The 22,797-nt window shown below is 60.8% G+C and overlaps 1 protein-coding gene across 4 annotated transcripts in view; it reads left to right on the top strand.

Annotated features, from left to right (window-relative positions):
• KCNJ12 (potassium inwardly rectifying channel subfamily J member 12) overlaps positions 1 to 14,357 on the top strand; it is a 36,451-nt gene extending 22,094 nt beyond the window's left edge. For 3 of the 4 annotated variants that reach the window (XM_030861108.2, XM_060290391.1, XM_060290389.1), the window contains exons 2-3: positions 3,110 to 3,231; positions 9,446 to 14,357. In XM_030861108.2, the coding sequence (XP_030716968.1) occupies positions 9,508 to 10,791 (1,284 nt within the window). In that variant the 5' untranslated portion in view covers positions 3,110 to 3,231; positions 9,446 to 9,507 and the 3' untranslated portion in view covers positions 10,792 to 14,357. Of the gene's footprint in view, positions 1 to 1,887; positions 1,976 to 3,109; positions 3,232 to 9,445 lie in introns of all 4 variants that reach the window. The other variant, XM_060290390.1, reaches the window with a different exon arrangement.
• The last annotated feature ends 8,440 nt before the right edge of the window (positions 14,358 to 22,797 follow it).

The following is a 22,797-nucleotide window of genomic DNA, read 5'->3' on the forward strand; positions in this document are numbered from 1 at the left end:
GGACTTGCCCGAGGCCCAGTGTGTGAAGAGCAGAGCCGATGTGCACCCTGACCTGGGGGACCCCGAGTGCCCTGCGCTGTGCTGTGGTCGGTCTCAGCCGGGCTGTCTCGGGGGAGGCCCTGCCCGCGACTGGGTCAGACGCCTCCCCTGGGCTCCGAGGGCTCTGACCACGGCCCCGATCCTGCCCGTTGTGTGTGCTGCTTTACTCGCTGTCTTCCTGCCCGGTGGGGACGCCCCTGGCAGGCGGGCACTCCTGGTCCATCGCCAAGTCCGTGGTGCCCTCAGGAAAGTTTGCCTGCCAGAGGGAGGCCCAGAGAGGGATAGGGGCCTACCCTAGGTCGCACAGTGAGTTTGAGCAGAGCTGGGAGCCCCAAGAAAACCCCAAGACCCTCCAGGTCCCACTTGCTCCTGGGACCCAAGGAAGCCCAGGGATGGGGCAGTGATGTAATGGCCACTCTGGCAGAGGGCACCAGGGGTCTCTGTCCTCTGCTGCTTCCAAGGGCCTGGGGCCAAGGACACCCTGTCTCTCTCCTGCCCCTACCCCCCAGGGAAGGATGTTCTCAAGATAAAAATACCCTCGGAAACATTCCCTGGTGCCTGGCGTGACCTGTCATCCGCCGTGGGGGCCAGAACTTCCTGCCCTGGCTTCACCTCGGGGCTCGGAGAGTGGACACCTGTCCCTCCCGGCCGCTTGGCGCAGCCTAACCTTGTGTCGGTGCGTGCAGCCTGTCTCCAGGCCGTGGAATCTGAGGGGCCGTGGTCACTGTGGTTGCTGTGGCCAGCGTTTACTGGGCGCCCCTGCCAGCGATGACACCCCTGGCACAGAGGAGCGGGGCGGCCAGGCCCCTGCACCCGCAGAGCTCAGCCTGTTGGGTGCGTCCTGAGAGCATCACACCAGGCCGCACGGGAGGGTCCGGGGTGCCCCAGCTTCCCATCGTGTCGGGCGCCCCGATGGTTGTCAGAGCAGGAAGACCCCTCAGACAACGCTGGGAGGACCGGTGCTTACCGCGTGTCTGCTGCTCACCGGACGCTGCGGCAGGGCCTCGGTCTGCCTTCTTCACAGCCTCCCCAGGCAGGTGGGATCTACCCATTTTGCAGATGAGAAGCCTGAGGCCCAGGGAAGTTCCCACTGGGAGCTGGGGAGCGATCAGGCCTCGAATGCAGGGCTGGGAGCTCACTGGAGCCTGGGCCCCGCCGCTCCGGGGGAGGCTGTGATGGTGGCGACCGAGCCACCTGGTGCCAGGCCCATGCTTAGCGCACACCTCCCCCCAGGTTGAATTTCACAGGCACGTCCTTGGGGAGGCCGGGCAGGAAAGGGAAGCGCCTCGCCCCAGGCTGACAGGACGGCCCTTGCTGGGAGGCTGAGGGACAGTCTCACTGTTACATCCAGTCACCCCTGTCACCTGCAGGCGTTGCCCCTGCTCCGGCCCCCCCTGTCCAGGACTGTGACCGCCACCCAGGAAAGTGTTTGGTGAACTTCAGAGGGTTGGGGGTCACGTCTCGTGGGCCATGGCCACTGCAGGGGCAGGGGGAGCGCTGGATGGGGTGTCAGATCCTGGGCTCTTGTCCCCAAGCTGCCATTCACTCTGTGGCTTTGTGACCTTGGGCGAGGCCCTCCTCTGATCTGAGCCTCCGTCTCCTGCTGTGTAGAGCGGAGCTGGTGTTGCTTCCCTCCTAGAAGAACGCCCCTTCCAGGAAGCAGGGAGTCAGAGGCTGAGGGGCTTGGGGCAGGCGGGCTGAGTGACCACGGGAAGCGGGGAGGGCAGGTGCTCCCCCGCTTACCGCCCCCTTCCCTCCCCACGGCCCTGTGACACCTCCTCTGCTCTCGGAGACCCGGCACGAGGGACCTCACCTCCCCCAGCCTCAGTTTCCCCGTCTGTCCCTCAGGGTGGGCTGCGCAGGTTGGAATGACTGAAGCCGAGACCCAGCACACAGGGCCGGGCACAGCGGGTGTCCACTCCAGGGCAAGGACAAGGTCAGTGACCCGGGAACGGGTCCTCGCCGTGGGGAGTCCAGCTGCGCGATGGGGTCTGGGATGGAGCCTCCATTGGCTTTAGAAGGAAACGGCTGAGAGCGGCCAACGGCAGGGCCGCTGGCTGCTGCTCTAGGAGCAACGAGGGTGGGGAAGCAGGGCCTGAGGACTGGGCATCTTGCGGTGGGAGCCTGGAGTGAAGAGGGACCAGCCAGGCCACCGCTACCAGAGCGAGCAGAAGCCCTGAGCCGGGAAGTGACGCACCCAAGGTCACACAGCTCGTGAGGGGCGGAGCTGCGACTGGAGCCCAGGTCCGTGTGCTTCTAAACCCACTGCTGGCGCTGCCCCAGGAGACTTGTGATGTGGGCCGACTCACAGCAGTGCCCTTAATCCCAGCTGGAAAATCCAGTGCCACTGCGGACTCCCGCCGGCGTCGGCTGCAAGAGGGTGACCCGCATGGACGCCGTGGCCGGGAGGGCAGAGGTGACGGGGCATCTCGGGCTGGCTCGCCTCCGAGGCTCCCGAGCCCCTTCCCGCTGCTCTCTGCCCTGACCTCACAGCGCACTGCCGTGGAAGGCGGGGGCCGTCCGCCCACAGCGGGGCCCGTGGGGGTCGTGGGGAAGGCTCTGCAGGTGGCCAGGCGCACAGGCTGGGCCCCGAGGTCCTCTGTGGCCCGAGGAGAGTTCCCACAGTGCCCACATCTCTGGAACGGGAACAGCAGCGGGTCCAACTTCTTGGGGCTGTCATGAGGCTTGCCTGAGTTGGCGTCCGTGAAGCAGCTACCGAGTGTCTGGCATGCAGCGGGCACTCAGTAGCTAGCAGCGGTCATTTTCTCTGGGGGCACACCTTGTTCTGCCCTCCTCTGGTTCTGAAGGGCTGTTATGGACAGGCTCGCGGGCTGTGAAGCTCTGGGGGCACACCTTGCTCTGCCCTCCTCTGGTTCTGAAGGGCTGTTATGGACAGGCTCACGGGCTGTGAAGCTTTGGGGCACTGGGGTGGGCTGGAGGCCCCTTCTACCTCCCCTGGGGTCCTGGGAGGGTCCGGGGGACAAAGCAAGCAGAAATGGGGGTTTGTGTGGAGGTTGATGACTGTGGAGCTCCCCCAAGGAGAGTGGTGACTGTGCTCTGTTAACTTCAGGGTCTTCCAGCCGCTGAGTCCTCTCCAGCTGGTGCCTGGGAAATGGCGGCCTCTGCTAGTGCAGCCTTGAAGACAGTCACTTGCCTGGTGAGCACCGTTACTTAGAAGATAGGATTCCAGAGGTAAGATTAAGGTCACGGATATGCACCTGTCCACGCAGTCACGCTCATCTGTGCCTCCACCCACCCACTCATCTCTGTGTCCACCTACCCGCGCACCCATCCACCCGCCTGTTCGACCTCTCATTCACCCATTTTCCATCCATTAGTTCCACACATCCCCCCATCCATCTAACTGTCCACCCACGCACCCAACCCAGCCAGCCATCTTTCCATCCATTCATCCCCCCAGCCATGCAGCCACCCACCTACCCATCCATCTATTCATGTGTCCGTCCACCCACCCAATCTGTCCATCCATCCATCCATCCATCCACTCGTCCGTCCATTCACTCACCCGTCCGTCCGTCCGTCCATCCATCCACCCACCCATCCATCCATCCACCCACCCACCCACCCACCCATCCATCCATCCATCCACTTGTCCATCCATCTATTCATCCATCCATTCACTCACACGTCCGTCCGTCCATCCATCCACCCACCCATCCATCCATCCATCCACCCACCCACCCACCCATCCATCCATCCACCCACCCGTCCGTCCGTCCATCCACCCATCCATCCATCCATCCATCCATCCACTCATCCGTCCATTCACTCACCCGTCTGTCCGTCCGTCTATCCACCCACCCATCCATCCACCCATCCATCCATCCACTTGTCCATCCATCTATTCATCCATTCACTAATCCGTTCGCCCAACTCATCTAAGCAGTTTTCACGCACATAAACGAACCATGCCTCTGGTCCCCCGCATCCGTCCATCCCCGTCCGTCGGCCCTGTTCATCCATCCGCACGCTTGACCCCCCACCTGTACGTGTAACTGTCTCCTCAGCCATCCCTCTGTTCAGCAGCTCATTCCCTCGTCTTTGTCTGAACACTGAGCATTTCCTGGGTGCCCCCGCCGTGCCAGGCCTGCACCAGCCTCTCTGGGCCTCTGAGGTTGGCCCGAGGTGGGGCCCAGGCAAGGCCAACTCTCACACAAGGCGGAAAGTAGCTTCTGGTCCTAACAGGCGAAGCCCAGGGCCAGAGAACGTGAAAGGGCTTCGTGAAAGCGGTGGGCTTCTGCTGACTCCCGACCCATAGGGGGATTTCCAGCATTCCCATTGGCTGTGATTGGGGGGTTGGGCCACAGCGGGCAAGGCTCGCCACAGGAAAACCCTCAGGGACCTGTGGCTGTGTAGGTAGGAACGGCCTGGACAGGGAGGTGTCTGTGGACAAGCTTCTGTCATTCAGGAGCTAAAATACACAGGACCTGGGAAGGGAGTGGATCTGGGGGCTAAAGGAGAGGGAGGAGGCCAGGCTTGTGGCTGGGCTAACTGGGGGAGTGGTTGGACTGCCCAGTGACCCCACAGTGGGGACGAGTGGAGGGAAGAGGGGAGGAAGCTTTGGAGGAGAGGGGGAGCATGTTGGCCACGTGGCCTGGGAGGGGGGCCCAGGGGCTGAGGGGCCTTGGGAGGCCGAGTAGAGCAGGTGCCCCGAGTATGCCCGTCGTGGCAGGCAGCTGCTCCTGGGGCATTAACTCCCTGGCATGCCAGTGCACGGGCAGAGTGGAAAGACTGATGTTGGTCTTTTGGGTGGAAAGACTGGTGTTGGTGGTTGGAAGCTGGGCAGGTGGGCCTCGAAGTGGTGAGGGCCCGGGGACAGCCAAGCACCGGCCATTCCCATGCCCAGCACAAGGCGACACGTCTCTCCTCCGGCCTCACAGGGGCCTTGCAGGGGCCTGGCCCAGGAGGCCTGCACGGTGTTGACCCCAAACGTTTGCAGGCCATGGGTGACCGAGGCCGGCTGAATGTTTTGGGGAGGGGAGGGAATGTGCCTGGGAAAGGTGGGTGAGCACAGGAGATGGCCGTGTCTCCCCAGAGTGTGAGAACAGAAGTGTCGGCCCCCTAACCCGCCACCTCCTGTCCAGGCCAGCTCTTGGCTCTCCTCAGCCAGCCTCAACCTCTTCACTGGACCCTGAGGTGCCAGCCTGTTCTCCCCTCCCCCCAGGCCTGCCCCCCACCCCCACTCGGCGCCCCAGTCCTTGGAGCCTGCCGCCCCTGAGCTGCCCCGTCTCACTGCAGTGCACCCTCCAGGCCTGGCCCACGCCTCTCACTTCCTGCGTGGCTGAGCAAGGGCGCCCTTCTTGGAGCCTCCGTCTTCCCGCCTGCAGATGAAGGACTGGGTTTTGCAAGCTCTCGGGCTGAGTGTGATGGGCAGTAACTGGATAAGGATCCTGTGGCCACCACAGGGCGCAGTGCGAAAGCGCTCTGTGACGGCTTAGTATTTCTGCCTCGGGCACGGGCTGGGGGGAGGTGTATGTGGCTGCACGCTGGCTTTCCCTGAAGCAAGTGATTTTTAAGGAGAGACCATGGACTTGGAAGGACTTGACCATGAGGTAGTGAGTGCCCTGTCCCTGGATGTTCCAAGCAGGGCCTGAATGGCCACAGGTCAGGAGTGCTGGTGAGGGTCTTACCTCTGCTTTCACGGGCTCAGATTGGGGTTATGTGTGTCTCATCACCATGTGGCATTGCAGGGACCCTGAGGACCGAGGCTTGGAACACAGTGTCATGTCCACAGTCTGGCCTAGGGGAATGGGGGGGGGGTTGAGTTCTCTCCTACCCCCCCAGACCAGGAGCTCACTCCTGAAAGGCTGTGTGACCCTGGGTAAGTGACTCAGGCTTTCTGAGCTTCAGTTTCCTCATCCAGAAAGTCACACTAAGGGATTACGTGAGCTACTGGAGCTCTTAGCGCCCGGCAGGTAGTAAGCACTTGGTGACTCTGCTCATCCCTGTGAAGGGGTCCTGCCGCCTGGGAGGCCTCCCGGGGGAGGGGGTCACTGAGCTTCTCCTCGGTGCCCCCTCCATTGATCCGACTAGTCCGTGCTTTCTTGGCCTTGGCCTGGTCTCCTCCGGACGTTGCTGAAACCTGAGGCCCAGAGCCTCGGGGGACCTGGCATGGGGTGTCCCGCTCCATCCGGGGGCACTTTGCGATGACTCTTGGCCCTCGGGTCATGTGTTAGCTGCCTCCCTAAAAGCTCCCAGCCCAGGCCCTGCTGGTGCGCCAAGCCTGCCGGGTGCCGGGCCCTGGAGACGCCGGGCTCGGGACAGCTCCCCCTCCCCTCGGGGTCTCTGGGTCCAGCCTGCTGGGCCTGCCTCACTCCCAGTCTCCAGTGCTGAAGTCGCCTAGGCTGGCTCAGGTAGGGGACCGTAGTGCCTCTCTTCCCTTTCCCTCCCAGCGACGCCTGGGAACCCCACTGGCCAACCTGGGCGTCCGACCAATGTAGTCTTAATTATTGTCTTTACCATCTATCTCATCCTGGCCCACAAGGTGTTTTGTGACCTGGGACAAGTCTCTTCTCATCTATAAAATGGGGAGCCGGCCTCCTTGCTTGCTACAGCCTCTTCCAGCAAAGCAAATCTAATTTCCTTTCTGTCTGATCCGTGTGCACCCGTTGGACAGGAGCCACAGCGGGCTGCACATGGCTGGTTGAGAATCTTGTCCCTCATTTCTTTTTCTTTCTTTCTTTTTTTTTTTGGTCATGCTACACGGCTTGCGGGATCTTAGTTCCCCGACCAGGGATCACACCCGGGCCCCCTGCAGTGGAAGCGCAGAGCCCTAACCGCTGCGCCACCAGGGAAGTCCCCCACATTTCTTAAACCGAGTCCTTAAAGACCACAGAGCCCCGTAACCTTCTTGCCTTGGGTGTGCAGAGGGTCGCTGGACGTTTGGCAAGTTTGTGGTGCCAGAGCTGCTACTGTGGATCCTCTTCTCGGCCTTTCTCTCTGGTAGTGTGTTCACCAAGCGCCCGCGAGGTACTCCCCCACCCTTGGCATCTCATGCACGCACACGTATGCACACACGCGTGCACACAGAGCCGCCCGCTGTGTCTCTGCTCCTTGGCTTCGGGGGACTTTGCACAGGTGACTTTGCTGCGAGTACCAGTTTCCAGCTCTGAGAAGTGAGGGAGTGGCCGCGAATGTGACCTGTTGATTTTCGCTGTGGCTTTAGGAGGAAGACCAGTAGAAGAGGGGTTCCCAGGACTGTGCAGCACAGTCTGGGTGCGGCCCAGGCGCCCAGCCCAGGCAGAGATGCCAGTGGTCACTGCGAGCTGGCCAGGTGGGAGGCTGCCCAGCTGCCGGGAGCAGTGTGCCAGGCTGGGCTCCTCTGGCCTTCGAGTCTTGCGATTCTGTCCCCCGCAGGCCTCGAGCTGCTCAGAGCCCCACCTGGGGCAGCCATGACCTGCTGGACGTCCCTCAAGGCCTCCTGGCCACACAGACCTGCCCTGGTGATCCGGTGGCCTGCCGCTGGCATCGGCGTGCCCCAGACCTGGCCACCTCCCCCTGGAAGGCCCAGGAGTCTAGGGCTGAGCTGTCTTCCTGGCACAGTCCACGGGGTTCCCACCACCACCGGCTCCTGGACCAGGCGGGAGCCGTGTCCACCACTATGGCCTGAGGCCTCAGCTCCTCAGACCCAGGGTGAGGCTGTCAGCTGCAGCAGCCGTGGGGGAAGGATGGCAGCCTGCGCAGAGGCCGCCGCAGAGCCTGGGGTCCCCACGGTGGGAGGCCTTGTGTTAGACAGAAGTGGTTCTGCGCCCAGCTCTCCTGCCTAGTGGTTGTGTGGCTTTGAGGAAGTCACTTGACCTCTCTGAGCCGCCATCCAGAGCGTAGAAGTAGCCACGGTAGCTACCTCCTCGGGCTTCCGAGCGGGTGACACACGAGCGTTTGCTGACAGGTCTGGCCTGCTGTCCCTGTGGATGGATGAGCTGGTCCGGGCAGCAGGGAGCGCCCTGCACCTGCCAGACCTGGGGATCCAGTGGCTCCAGCAACCGGGCAGGCCCTGGGCGGGGTCTGCAGCCTGGCTGGCCGTGTGGGTTTGGAGCAGAGGTCAGAGGTCACCCCGTCCCACAGACCAGGGCTGGGTCGCAGTGCTGCCGCCTCCTCTCTCCTGGCCTGGCCGCCCTGGACCTTCTCTGGGGCCTCAGTGTCTCATCACACATGAGCACCCCGAGGCTCAGCTAGCTCTGACCTCGTCGGGCGACTGGTGGGGGTCGGGGGGCGTGGGGTCCATCCGTAGGGGGCGCAGGCCCACCTCTTCAGCGCCCTGCCACGCCATTCCCGCGGGGCACCCGGCGCGGCCGGCCGGCCGGCCTCAGTGCCCGCGGGGCCAAGTGGTGTCGGGGTCTCCGGTCTGCGGATGCCTCAGCCTGGCACTCACAGGCCAGCCCAGAGCCGGCGGGGCACCGGGGGAGGGGTGGCCACCGGCCTGCGCGTCTGGGGCTGGGGTGCCTGCCCCCAGCCGTGAGAACGGGGAGCGACGCTGTGGAGTGTGCCCCGTGTGTGAGGACGTGCGCCGGCCCGGTGCTCCACCGAGGGGTCTGAGGCTCCCCACCTGCTCTTGTTCAGCGCTGAGGAAGGCGGGGTGGCGGAGGCCCCCGGGCTGAGGTCCGGGGTCAGCGAGCCCCCTGGTGATGGGGTGGCCACGAGCACAGCATGTGGGCAGCGAGAGTGGGCGCCTGCGGGGACAGCGTGAGCCTCAGGAGGACGGGTGGGGCCCGGCTTGAGGCGTCTGTCATGCCCAGGTCTAGGCCCTGGGGGTGAGACAGCAGTGAGCAAACAGCAAACCACCCGCGCTCAGGGACTCGCGGTCTCGTGGTGGGACGGTGGGTGCAGCCCCAGCGAGCCATTGCTGTCGTTATTACTATCGTTACGAGGTCAGAGGCCGGTGCAGCGGGATTACCGTGGGGTCCTGGGTGGGGTGCACAGTTTGCCCAGGTGCAGGGGGGCCCTGAGACACCCTTGTGGCCTAGAAGCCAGGGCCTGGGAGGACGGTGTCCGGGTGGGCCTGGGGGCGAGCAAGGGCGAGACTGGAGGTGAGGTCTGAGGGGTCCCAGCAGAGGGCGCACTGACTCCTGGCGGCTGCCGTGGGCACTGGCACCGGCGTGGGAGTGGGGAGGCTGGCGAGGTGGCCGTCATGCTGCTCTCGGCGGGTGATGCCAGGGACTCAGGCCGGGAGGTGGGAGGAGGGGCTGGACCCTGAATATCTTTGCAGGCAGAGCCCTTGGTGGGGGAAAGGGAAACTGAGGAAGAAGCCAGGCTTCCCGTCTGGAGCAGCCGGGAGAGGGGAGGTGGCCGAGGAGCTGGCTGGGGTGAGGCCGGGTCGGGGTGGAGGCGCAGGCCGGGTGGCTGCTCTGCCGGCCTCACTGCCAGCCTGCTGTCCCCTCTGTTGCAGGAGCTGCCCCGCCTGGAGCCGGCCCGGGGGCAAGCTGGGGTCCCACCGCCCCCGCCCCCGGGATGACCGCATCTGGCCGTGCCAACCCCTACAGCATCGTGTCGTCCGAGGAGGACGGGCTGCACCTGGTCACCATGTCGGGCGCCAATGGCTTCGGCAACGGCAAGGTGCACACTCGGCGCAGGTGCCGGAACCGCTTCGTCAAGAAGAACGGCCAGTGCAACATCGAGTTCGCCAACATGGACGAGAAGTCACAGCGCTACCTGGCCGACATGTTCACCACTTGCGTGGACATCCGCTGGCGCTACATGCTGCTCATCTTCTCGCTGGCCTTCCTCGCCTCCTGGCTGCTGTTCGGTGTCATCTTCTGGGTCATCGCCGTGGCCCACGGGGACCTGGAGCCGGCCGAGGGCCGCGGCCGCACGCCCTGCGTGCTGCAGGTGCACGGCTTCATGGCGGCCTTCCTCTTCTCCATTGAGACGCAGACCACCATTGGCTACGGGCTGCGCTGCGTGACCGAGGAGTGCCCGGTGGCCGTGTTCATGGTGGTGGCGCAGTCCATCGTGGGCTGCATCATCGACTCCTTCATGATCGGCGCCATCATGGCCAAGATGGCGCGGCCCAAGAAGCGCGCGCAGACGCTGCTGTTCAGCCACAACGCGGTGGTGGCGCTGCGCGACGGCAAGCTGTGCCTCATGTGGCGCGTGGGCAACCTGCGCAAGAGCCACATCGTGGAGGCCCACGTGCGGGCCCAGCTCATCAAGCCCCGGGTCACGGAGGAGGGCGAGTACATCCCGCTGGACCAGATCGACATCGACGTCGGCTTCGACAAGGGCCTGGACCGCATCTTCCTGGTGTCGCCCATCACCATCCTGCACGAGATCGACGAGGCCAGCCCGCTGTTTGGCATCAGCCGGCAGGACCTGGAGACGGACGACTTTGAGATCGTGGTCATCCTGGAGGGCATGGTGGAGGCTACGGCCATGACCACACAGGCCCGCAGCTCCTACCTGGCCAACGAGATCCTGTGGGGCCACCGCTTCGAGCCGGTCCTCTTCGAGGAGAAGAACCAGTACAAGATCGACTACTCGCACTTCCACAAGACGTACGAGGTGCCGTCCACGCCCCGCTGCAGCGCCAAGGACCTGGTGGAGAACAAGTTCCTGCTGCCCAGCGCCAACTCCTTCTGCTACGAGAACGAGCTGGCCTTCCTGAGCCGCGACGACGAGGACGAGGCAGACAGAGAGCAGGACGGCCACGGCCCCCAGGCCAGGCGCGACTTTGACAGACCCCAGGCCGGCACCGCCCTCGATCAGCGGCCCTACAGACGGGAGTCCGAGATCTGAGCCGCCAGCGGCCAAGGTGCAGCATCCGCCCCGCCGGGGAAAGGCCCCGACTCCCGCGAGGGCCCCGGGCCAGAGCGGAATGGGCTTGGGCCCTGGTTGCAGACTCAGTAGCGTTTTAGATGTTTTACGTTTCTTCACAGCGGCCTGGGAATGTTGGTGGAAGAGTGGGTGGCCTGAGTGGCCTCTGAGGCCAGAGCAGGCCTGGGGGCGGGGAGGTGGCCCCCCGGGGGGGCCGGGCCACAGGAGCTGGGGGCTTCTGCCTCAGGGGGGAGCCACAGCCTGTCCAGAAGCGGCTCACCAGCTGCCCGGCCTCTGTGGGCGAAGGCCGGCGGGCTGCAGTGCACCTCGCTGGTTTTTAACTTGGGTAGAAACACCGGGTTTGGGCTTTCTCGACCTTAGTTTAAGACTGTTTACAAAAAAAAAATTAACATGTGATTGAAAAAAAGTTTTGTAATTTGAGGGGGGGTGGGAAAGGACAATTAGAATTCCATTAGTCTGCCAGGATGCAAGTAACCGGGGGGTTCCAGAAGGTCCCCGAGGCTGGGCTGGCCTCTCTTCCATGAAGGCCGGGCACGTGCCCGACGCCGCGGCCTGAGGGCAGGCATGGAGGTCAACCCCACCTCCCCACCCCTCTGTGCTTTACGCGCACGGGGTGAACTGGATTTCCTTTGGAATGGCAAAACCAAGACCTTGTTAATGATCATAACAAGAGCTTTTCGGTGTCACTGGGGTGGGAGTCAGGGCCGGGAAGAATCCAGTCTGAGCTTTTTAAGTTTGACTCTGTACCTCCTTTGAGGTGCATCTCAGGGCCGGGATGGGACCTGCCTGCGGTGGAAGGTCTGCTCCCCCCCTCCCCCCAGCCCCACCCCCCCTCCACGACCCCAGCCCGCCGGATTCTCCCTCCTTTTCTGCCCTGTGGCCTCCATCCCCTTCCCCAGAGAGGGGCAGCTGGGGAACGTAGGGGTGGCTCCATGGGAAGGGGGTCAGCTTCCCCGACTCCAAGGAAGTGTTTCAGCCCAGTCCCCACGGGGCCCAGCATGAGTCGTGCCTTAGAGACCCTGGGGGGGGGGGTCTGGCTCCAGTTGTCACTGTTTTTATGGGACTCACCCGTCCTCCCTGCTGCTCCCGACTCCACCATGGCCCTCTGTCTGCGGAGGCCAGGCCGGGCCGGCACCCCATCCCCCCGAGGTGGGCAGCAGAGGTGAGCCTGGGTGGGGCTCAGCCAGGCTGTGCCCTGGTGCCGAACGCACAGGAACGTCCTAGGAGAGCTGTGGGCTGGTCAGCGCACACGTCTGGGCACCTCGGTCAGGTGGCGGCTCGGGCCCCCTGATTTGTCACTGGCTCTTGCCTCCGCCAGCCCAAGAGCTGCCCAACGCAGCTCGTTCCTGGCGGAGGGAACAGCCGTCAGGGCGGCGCCTGGGCCCTTCCCAGGGCTGCTGAGAGTGTTTTCCTCACAAATGACCAAGCCGGTCAGTCATTAGAGAGCCCCAGCCTGCCTGTCCAGGCTGGCGCGGGACAGCTCACCACCAGGAGATGCCAGGGCTCCGGCCCAAGTTAGGAGACAGAGGCCGAGTGCAGATGGGCGAGGGGCAAGGAGAGGCCAGGGGCTGCACTGGGGGCTTCTGCCTCTCCCCTCCTCCAACGCCTGCAACAGCGGGAGGCCTGGCCCTAAAGTCAGGGGCCGTGCAGGGTCCGGGCACCGGCTGTGTATTCCCACCCAGAAAGCCCCGCCCTGGCCTCAGACGCCACCCTAACTTCCGGTCAGGAGGAGTCAGAAGGGTCAGCCCGAGGCAGGTGGAGGCCTCGTTCCTCTCAGGATCCGCTGGACAGGCCTCTGCTCCTTCCTGGCCTGAGCCCCTGCTGCCTCAGCGTTAGTCCTGGGCGGTGATGAGGAGTCTCTGTGGTTGCCGGGGGGGTGGCAGGTGGCCCTGGTCGCTCGGGGCTGGCACGTGGTCCCGTTGGGCCAGCCCTCCACTCATCCCACCAGGGCAGAGCCCCGGGGCCCTGGGTCCCCCAAGGCCCGAGCTGTCTCGGGTGGCCGGGGGTGCTTCCTCTCAGGCCTGTCCCCCTCCCAGGCCCACGCCGGACGGCTCAGGCCGCAGACCCTGCAGGAGGGCCTTCCCGAGCTGCCTTTCATCTCTCACCAAAGGCAGATGCTGCGTTTTCAAACTCCGCTGCCCTCTTTTTGCCTCCTCTGTGTGTATTTATTTATTTATTTATTTATTTATTTATTGCTTGTGCTAAAGACCAAAATAGCCTCCCTCCTTAGTGCCCTTGAAGCGGGAGGGCGGATGGGAGGAGCTGTGTGTGCAGAGGCAGGATCACGTGGCCCCTGGGGCGCGTGTGCCTGTGTGTGGGGCGTGGAACATGTGAACCCAGCGAGTGTGCGGTGTGCCGTGTGTTGTGTGTGCGCTGAGCACGTGTGTATGTTACGTGTGGCCTGTGTGCTGAGCGGGTGGGTGTACAAACCTGCTTCTGACCCCGCCGGCGCCCCCTGCCCCCCCCACCCCGTACCTACTGGTGCTGTACCACCCAGTCCCGGCAGTGGTATTTGCAGGAAGTTTCTCGACAGCCTGGACCCAGTGGTGCAGAGGCTGGAGCTGGCTGAGGCGCCCTCTGCCCTGAGACACTGAGCTGCTTACGTGGGGAGGGGCCTGGGGACAAGATACGTGTGTGAGCACCGAGGCGTGAATTCCTGTGTGGAATCATCTCATCCGTGTGCCAGTGAAACGTGTCCAATTGTGGCTTTTCCTGTAAGTGCACGAGTGTACGTGGGAGTGCTGTGCAGACGTGTGCCCACGACGATCTCTGTACATGTGTGACCTGGGCTGATGGTGTCTATACACGATGTGTACATGTGTGTAACTGCACACAGGCTCACACAGTTCTGTGTATATCTACCCATAGGTCTGTTTGTGTGCTCGTTGTGTATGCAGGCGTTGGTTTAAATGTTTACCAGGCTGTGGGGCTGGGCACACAGTACTCAGGACGGACACCGGCCGTGGTCCCACCAGCCCTCTGCCCCGATTCTGTCCACGTGGGCAGGCGTGGAGCACGTGTGACAGGATGACGCTTCTGTGTACCTGGGCACAAGGTACACGTGTGTGTGAGGACATGGCCTCCAAAGGCGAGCGTTTGCACGCAGTTGCACGTAGGAGGCCTGTGTGCACTTGTCCACGAACGCACGTGCGTGTGCGTGCCGGGCTCCGTCAGCAGGGCTGCTGTCTGCCTGCTGGGGGTGGCGTGTGTGCGTTCGCGGACCCGCCCGGGTCCCGGAGGTTGTGCGTCCAGATGGGCGAGTGTCTCAGAGCACGGCGCCCCCTGCCCCCCACCCCACCCCCCCGCCCCGTACCTGCGGGCGCTGTGCCACCCAGTCCCTGCCGCCCTAGGGTCCTGGTGGGGGCAGGGGGCCTGGTGGGAAGGAGGCCCCTGCACAGGTCAAATCGATGTCAAATCTATTTTAAATGGTGAAACTGGAGAATTTTCATGTTATTTTCAATACACAGCAGTATCTAAAGATGTAGGCCACAAGACTAGACCGCATTAAACCATTTTGATCTCTCGGAGTGCCACTGCGTGCAGACGTGTGTTTGAAAGGCCCCGCCTGACCGGCGGGGGAGGGGAGAGAGGACAGAACTGGCCTCCTCGAGGACCCCCGCGTGCTTTTCAGGCCGTCGCACACGCCCTCACCCTCCCGCCCCCCGCCACCACCGTCCTCTCCACACGGCCCGGGTGTGCCAGACCGCCCGCCTTGCCTGGACTTGCGCCCCTGCCTTGCCCTCCCCGGGCCCGTGCCTCCCCTTTCCTTTCTTCTGCAAGGGTTTGATGAGGGCAGGGCAGGCGCGGTCTGGGCCCCCAGCTCGAGGCAGCCCTGCTTCTCACCGGCGGACAGGAAGCCGGGTGGCGTGCGGGCGCTGGGGCGATGGCACCGGAGGGCAGGCAGGTGCCGCCGTCGGGGAGAGCAGCGTGCACGAGCACGTGCACAGCCCGTTCCCGGGCAAAGGAGAACGTCATCGCCCCGAGGGCTTCGGTGGCTTCTGGAAGTAGCCCCCAGGGAGAGAGTCCTTCCCTTTGCCCAAACGTTCCCTGAGTGGAGACCTCCTCTGTGTCAGTGAAGGACCGGGGCCCTCACGCCGTGGGGTCCAGGTGACATCCCAGACCACAGGATAAGAAGCCGGGTGACGGGAGGAGCTGGGGTGTTTGCGAAGACTTCTTGGCGGATGTCCCGTGAGTCGGACCTGGAGATGCTCGGCCTTATGTGGGCGGGGCTTTCCCTGCCTGGCCCTGAAGCTTCCCCCGCGACCCCAATACCGGAGTCTAAGCCAGTTGTGGCCTCCCCCGCTCCCCGGAGAGCTATTTCCACAGCACTGACAGGTCCGGCCTCTGGGCAGGAAGACCTGGCCCCGGCGGGAGCTCAGGAGTCCCTTGGGGCCCGTCCTGGCTGGGACTCCGGGTCAGACGCCAGGCCGCGCACTTGCTCAGTGATCTTGAGAAGTGGGTCCCCGCCCCGCCCCGGCCCCAGTCTCTCCGTCGGTGGAAAAGGGTGTTCCCAACAACGGCCAGCCTGCAGACTTGTTGAAAAGAATGGAGAAGAGAAGCCCTTTGTGCAGCGAGTGCTTTGGACCCCTGCCCTCCTGTGTGGACACAGGTCTTCAGGTAGGGGCGACGCGGCCAGGTCCCCTCTGTGCGTGGCCGTCACCACTGGCTCCCTCTGCACTTTCCTGCCTCCTTGAGGATGAGAGAATCCGCATGAAAACCGGTACATGGGGTGGGCGGGGAATCAGGACCAGGGCCCGAGGAAGTCAGTTCAGGGTCAGCGAGGGACTTGCCCAAGGGCAATGGGAGGGTAGTTATCTGAGCTGGGGTCGGAGCTAGGCCTCAAGCCCCCAGCACCCCCTGCGGACTTCACGTCCGCTCCTTTGACCCAGATGCCTCAGGGATAGCCCGGTCAGAGGGTCTGCCCCGGTTTATCCTCCCCGGGTCCACCTCCTGTGACTTGGGAGGAAGTCGGAAGTGGGCTTCTCTTCAGTGTCAAGGGGCCAAGGTCAGAGCGGTGGGGCCTCAAAGGGCACCCCCATCCCCCCACGGCCCACCCTCCACCCAGGACCAGAGGGGTCTCAAAACCAGAATCAGTCCTCTTGACCCCGCTGCCTGAAACCCCCCCTGTCTTCCTTGAACACTGGAACTAAAGTCCCCACTGTTTCTCCAGCCCTGGAATCCTGCCCATCCTGCCCCCTCCTCTGCTCCAGACACCCTGCCTCGCTCTAGCTCCTTGAGAGCACGTTTTTGCCCCTACCCCAGGACCTTTGCAAGGGCTGGTCCCTCTGCCTGGATCCCTCTTCCCCCAGACCTGCCTCCCACCCTTCCCGGCCCCCGTGCAGAGGCTCCCCAAGGGCAGGGATGGCCGTGTCTCTCGTCCACTCCTGGGTGCCCAGTGCCAAGAGCAGGGCTAGGCCCTGTGTATTCGTCTGACGGATGGTGGGTGGATGGAGGGCAGGCCCCGTGGGCTTCACCACCCAGACAAGTGTCTTCAGGCCTCACCAACCTGCAGCCCCCCCTTCACCTTCCCACTGACCCAGCTGGGCATAGCCCGGCCACCAGCCACGCTGAGGAGAGAGCAGCTCGGCCTGGGGCAGGAAGGGTGGAGAGCTTGGTGCCGGGGGATTTGAGCCCACCGAGGGCTCCGGGCCCTACTTTCTTCCCTCTCAGTGCTGCCGAGAAAGCACAGAAGCCTGGACTGGGGTCTCGAAGGCCTTCTGCCTCCTAAATGCTTATGACCGGCCAACTCTGGGCCTCAGTTTCCCTACGTGAGAAATGGGCGCTCCACCCATTCCTTCAACAAGTGTTTACGAATTGCCACCGTGTGCCAGGCAGGCATTGGCCCTCTGGGAGGAGGCAGGACAGGCCCAGCCCCTGACGTCCGTCTAGGGGCTCAGGGGACAGGCGTTCAACTGTGTGAGTCCCCAGAAGTAGAGCCCGCAACAGGGATTCGTGTGCCCGTGATTCACTGCGGGGTTGGGGGCAGGGAAGCAGCAGAAGCAGGGGAGGAGCTGAAGGGCCGAGGTGGGTCCAGCCGACGGCCAGCTGGCCTGACCCTGGGCTCGGGAATGTGAGCTGCCCCACCTGCCGGCGGGGGCTGGGCTTTTGTACCCTCAGCAGCCAGCCTGTGGCTACTGCCACCCTGCCGAGCGGGGAGGTGCAGCCTCTCAGCCGTTTCGGGCCAGGGTGGTTCCTGTTGGCCCAGAGTGGTTCTCCAGGGAGGGGGCAGCTGAGCGCCATTAGCAAATGACACAGCACCTGGGCGCCGGGCTCATCGCGGTAAAGGGGTCCAGGTGGCGCACAGCCACGCCTGCTGCAGTGGTAGCGATGCAGCGCGGTCCCTGAGTGAGGGACACGAGAGGGTGCCGTGGGTAAGGCAAGGGGAGGCCTTGTGGCAGGGACCGAGGCGGGGGGTCCTCCAAGGAAGTGACGTTTCCTCTGAGATCTGAAGGGTGGGTAGAGGTTTGCCAGGTATGTGGGGAGGAGCTTCCCAGAGAGAGAGAGAGAGAGAGAGAGAGAGACCGGCACCAGCAAAGGCCCTGGGGTAGGAGAGCACAGGGAGAAGCAAAAGGAGCCGCTTGGCTGCGGCAGGGAAGACCACCCAGGGCCCGTGGGCCCCATGCAGGGCCCGGCCTCCTTCCCCAGCACTCAGCTTCCCTCGGGCCTCCCTGGCAGCCTTGCTGCATCGCCCTCCTCCTCCTGCAAAGCCAGCCTCTCCGGAGCGGGAACTTCGGTTCCATCTTGTTCGCGACGGAGACCCAGCACCCAGAACACCGGTGCCGGCACCCTGTAGGGGCTCAGCTTTGGCTACTCCCGCGAGTTGTGAAAGTGCGGGAGGTAAGATGTCAGTAGCTGTTCTTGGCCTGTCCTGCGAGGGGCCCGGGGCCTTGCCGCAGGGCTGGCCGGGGTGGGAGGGTCCAGGAGGCCTCGTCCGTGTCAGCCCAGGCTGTGGAGTGCCGGGGAGCCACTGCCTGCAGACTTTTAAATTTTCCTATGCCGTGGTCTTCTTCTCAGAAGAACATTTTGAAATGCACAAAATGAAATACCTGTGGCTGCAGAGGAAACCCATCCGCGTGCAAAGCAGTTACCAAAAGACAAACGAAAAAATTTGTGGGATATTAATAACCACATTTCCTCACTAACCGCTGATGCCAGCTTCCTGGTGGTGAGCACAGCCTCACTGTCGGGGGTCCCAGAAAGTCACTGACGACGAACGCCCCCCCCCCCCGCCTCCTTCTGCAGGCAGCAGAATTGCCTCCATCCATAGACGAAGAGGATGGCTAATTTCCATCTGAGGTGAGCAGCACGGAGACGGGCACGTTTCTCGTCCCGGTACACATGCCCCCGCGTTTTCCCCTGAGCCCCGGTGGGCGTGCGGGCCCGGGTTCAGGCCCTGCAGGCCCAGTGGTTTGGAGACAGGCTTACTGCTGTCAGGCAGGACAGGGGAACTTTGCCGGCAGAGGCCCGAGAATAAATACCGTAGGCTTTGTGGCCGTGAGGTCTCTGAAAGCGGCGTGGCTCTGTGGTGGCATGAAAGCAAACCCGTTAGTTATTAGTTACTGTGTTCAAATAAAACCTCATTTATGGACGCTGACATCCGAATTTCATATATTTTTCACATGGCGCAAACTATGACTCTTCCTTTGATTCTGCCCCCACCCCACAGTCATTAAAAAAATGCAAAAACCATTCTTAGCTAAAGGGCCATACAGAAACAGGCTGTGGGCTACACCAGAACCTCCCCGAGGGCTTCTTTAAACTCACAGCGCTGTGAGTTCTGATTCATCTAGCCGGTGGCAGTCCCCAGATGTGCATTTCTAACAAGTTCCCTCACCTTGAGAACTACTGTTAATTCTGCCTGGGGGATGGAGCCCCGGAGGTTTGCGTGTTGACCCCCTGCCCTGGCTCCCTCACACGGTTATAACCCATTCCGGGTAGGTGGCCGGTGTTCCCTACAGAGGTGTCGAGCTGAGGTAGCCCCTCTCTGACGGAGGAGAGGAAAAAGATTGTTTTCCCGTCTATCCTCCTGGGTCCTTCAGCTGGTACCCTGCAAAGTGGACTGACAAAAGACAGATGAACAAGGAAAAAACAAGCAGGAGTTTATCAACATATCCATAGCACATACACATGGGAGAACTCAGTGATGAGTGGCGGACAAGGATGGTTAGAACTTAGAATCTCAACAGTGCTTTGCAGATGAGGAAACTGAGATTCAAGGAAAAGGAGTGGCCTGGCCTCTCAGTGCTCAAGCCAGATCTCTGCACCTCGTTTTTGATGCACCCTTTCTCTCCCTCACCTCTCACTCTAGTGCAATACCCTGACCTTTTACATTTTTAAAATTTGTTTTCAGCCCCAATACGTTTCTCCATCCCGCTGCCACCACCTGGTCCAGGCCACTGTCATCACTGACTTGGATGACTTCAGTTATCTCCTCTCTGGTCCCCTGGGCCCCCTCGCCCTTCTCTACCTGCACAAAACTATTAGAGTCCCCTGGGTTTTGGTTCTGGGTGACCTGGGCTCCCTGACCCTGATGGGTCCACTGGGGTACTGCACGAGGCTCTTCCAGCAGGCAGAGAGCTTGGCTGGGCCAAAAGGAGCACACGAGTTGCCTGGATCCTGGCACCACCCTCTCTGAGTGACCTGCCAGCCCCAGACCCTCCTGGAAACCTCAGTTTCTGACACATGAGGAATGATGCTCTCTGAGGCCCTGAGTCAGGCTCGCATGCTGAAGGGCTCTTGCTCCCCCTTCCTGGGTCAATGCCCCTTCAGCGCTGAGGCCTGGGACTGTCCTTATTCCCTAGTGAGGCCCAGTGCAGAAAGTGAGCTGGAGCTTGGAGACCGCAGCCCTGGGCCAGGGCAAGGCTTGAGGTTGTGTACTGTACAACCCCGGGGTGCCACTCACAACCTACTCAACCGTGCACAGCAATGGCAACCGCTGAGGCCTCTTGCCTTTCCTTGCTGCCCGCGGGCTCCGTGGGGAGGCATCACAGCATGCGTGGAAAGTGTGGTTTGGGATGCCCGGGGCCCAGATGGGAGCGGCTACTGCAGACACCGACAATGTTTCTTTGTGAACCTACTGGCTAGCTGGAAAGTGAAAGGGTGGTGCGGCCTCATTCCAACACACGCACATAACCACATACAGACCCACACATACACATGCACACACACCTAAAATGTACACAAACACATACACGCACTAAACACACACAACAGTGTATGTCGTATTACACAGTAGTGCAGAGGAGCAGCCCCTGATGCGTGCACCAACGTGAAGGGGCCTCACGGTCACAGATGGAGACTTGCTCGAGTTCTAGGATAGACATGAGTCTGTGGGAGGTTGCCTGTGGGAGCAGGTGGGCCAGTAACTGAGTGCTGGGGGTTGAACTTGGCGGATTTGGGCTCAGAGAACAGGCAGCACCTGGATCTGGAGGGACGGCCCGACAAGGAGAGGTTTTGGGTCCATGTGTCCTGCCCAGCAAAGAGCAGGTTTTTATCAGTATGTGCATCGCACACACACACGGGACAACTCGGTGAGGAGAAAGGATAGATATATATGTATATAGATAGACAGACAGAAAAAGCAGACACAGAGACAGATAAAGTGACAGAACAAAAAACATACAGCCTGATAGATGGACAAAGAGATAGAATCAGAAGGACGGACAATAAACAGATATATTAACAAAAAGACAGAAAGACAGATGGACAACACAGAAAGACAGGCAGGACAGGTAGACATGTACACACACATCTGTACATAGAGTCATACACACACAGACGTAGATACAGAGAGAGATGCACAGCCAGTGGAACGGAGGGGCAGACGGCATTTTTTTCTCTCTTTTTTTGATTTTTTTCTGCCTTTGAACAGAGTTCCTCTACTGGGGCCTCTGGGGACGAGGCGCTGTGTGGGGCACGGGCCCGAGAAAGCCACGCCCACAAGAGGCGGCGCCATTATGAGCTCACTGTTGACTGGGAGCCTTGGATTCTGGGTGAAACGTTTTGATGACTTCGAATGATGTGAAGGGCAAAACGATGTAGCTCTGACATCTCGTGTGGGATCAGAGCGCGTTCTGCCCTTTGAATATTTGACTAAGGATATACATCAAGGACTGTCATATTTTTATTTGTGCTTGCTGTGTGTTTAAGAGGAAACATCCAGAAAAATTCTACCCTGCAGCCTTTTTCCTGGAATATATCTACTGGAACCAGCAGAGGGCAGGGAATCATTAGTCACTAGATGGTGTTGCTTGGCCTGTGGATAGTAAACTCAAGGTTTTCTTGTGTCTTTGCTTCTTGAGCATTTGGTTAATTAACTCCAGGACCTGCGCACACCCATCCACCCTTAGTGAACGTGCCGAGTCGTCAGTATTTATAGCACTCAGAGTCTGTTTTCTTTCTTAGCAATGAGATATCAGAGGACACAGCTGTTCTTCAAAGCAGGGTGGAAAATCAACGAATATCCACTCAGTATTAACTTTATGGATGGTCCAATGGGGTTATATTGGATAGAATAAATAACAACCCAGAATGAATATCCTACTGAGATTACCAACTTTAAGCTTATTCTTTTTCCTTTATATTGCATCATTTACTAAATTCTGCATTCACAGAAATAAGTTGGCTGTTCAGAAAGAACGACTTTTGGAAGATAAGGAATCAAAGTGTATCTGAGCTCGTTACAATCGACGACCCCCCAGCAATGTGGTCTCTTCATCCAATTGCTGGCAACAATTAGACATGTACTCATCAGTATTTACGGGTGACCCCTCACACCTCCACAGCCCCCCCACCCCCCCCCCCGTCATCTCTAATGTAATTTGCAATTATAAATGCATCCTTAAGTTTTTACGACTTTGGAATAAGTAGGGATAGGCTGATCTTATCATACGAATAAGATCAAGCATGTTTCTCTTTGAACACGGAAATTACGAAACAGAAGTATTCCCATTAAAATTAGCTTAGAGTCAATAAAGTCTGCTGGAATACTGATGAATGTGAAGAGTTAAGAAACAAACAGGAAGACTCAGGCTAGAACACCGAGCAGACCGTACGGTGCTTCAGGTAAAGGAAGGCCCTCTGTGCCCTCTTAATGAACCTCACCCTGTCCCAAAGCTAGACACACTTGTATTCTCTATTGGGCTTTGCCAGTTTCTGGACCTCTAAGCAATGCAAACACACATTAGGTACCTGGTTTTTTTTTTTTTTTTTTTTTTTTTTTGCGGTACGCGGGACTCTCACTACTGTGGCCTCTCCCGTTACGGAGCACAGGCTCCGGACGCGCAGGCTCAGCGGCCATGGCTCACAGGCCCAGCCGCTCCGCGGCATGTGGGATCCTCCCGGACCGGGGCACGAACCCGTGTCCCCTGCATCGGCAGGCGGACTCTCAACCACTGCGCCACCAGGGAAGCCCCAGGTACTTTTTTTTTTTTTTTTAAAGTATACATTTATTAGTGTGATCTTTTTTTTTCTCTCTCTTTTTTTGCGGTAGGCGGGCCTCTCACTGCTGCGGCCTATCCCGCCGCGGAGCACAGGCTCCGGACGCGCAGGCTCAGCGGCCATGGCTCACGGGTCCAGCCGCTCCGCAGCATGTGGGATCTTCCCGGACCGGGGCACGAACCCGTGTCCCCTGCATCGGCAGGCGGACTCTAAACCACTGCGCCACCAGGGAAGCCCCCCAGGTGCTTTTTCACATCTAGCTTTTCCACTCAAGGTTACGTCTGTGAAACTCATCCGTATTATTTCATGCAGCAATCATTCATTTCATCATTGCTATGCACTATTGTTTGACTATATCGAAATATATGTATCTGTTCGATTACTGGCGTAAAATTTTTAATTGTCTAATTTTTCTAGCTTTTGCGTACTTGAACGTCTTTTTGTGGACATAAGCCATAATCTCTGTTAGGCTGTGTCAGAGGGGGTATGTATGTATGCTCAGCTGTATAGATACTGCCAAGCAGTTTT

The sequence above is a fragment of the Globicephala melas genome, chromosome 20 (genome assembly GCF_963455315.2).
Source record: "Globicephala melas chromosome 20, mGloMel1.2, whole genome shotgun sequence".
Lineage (NCBI taxonomy): Eukaryota > Metazoa > Chordata > Mammalia > Artiodactyla > Delphinidae > Globicephala > Globicephala melas.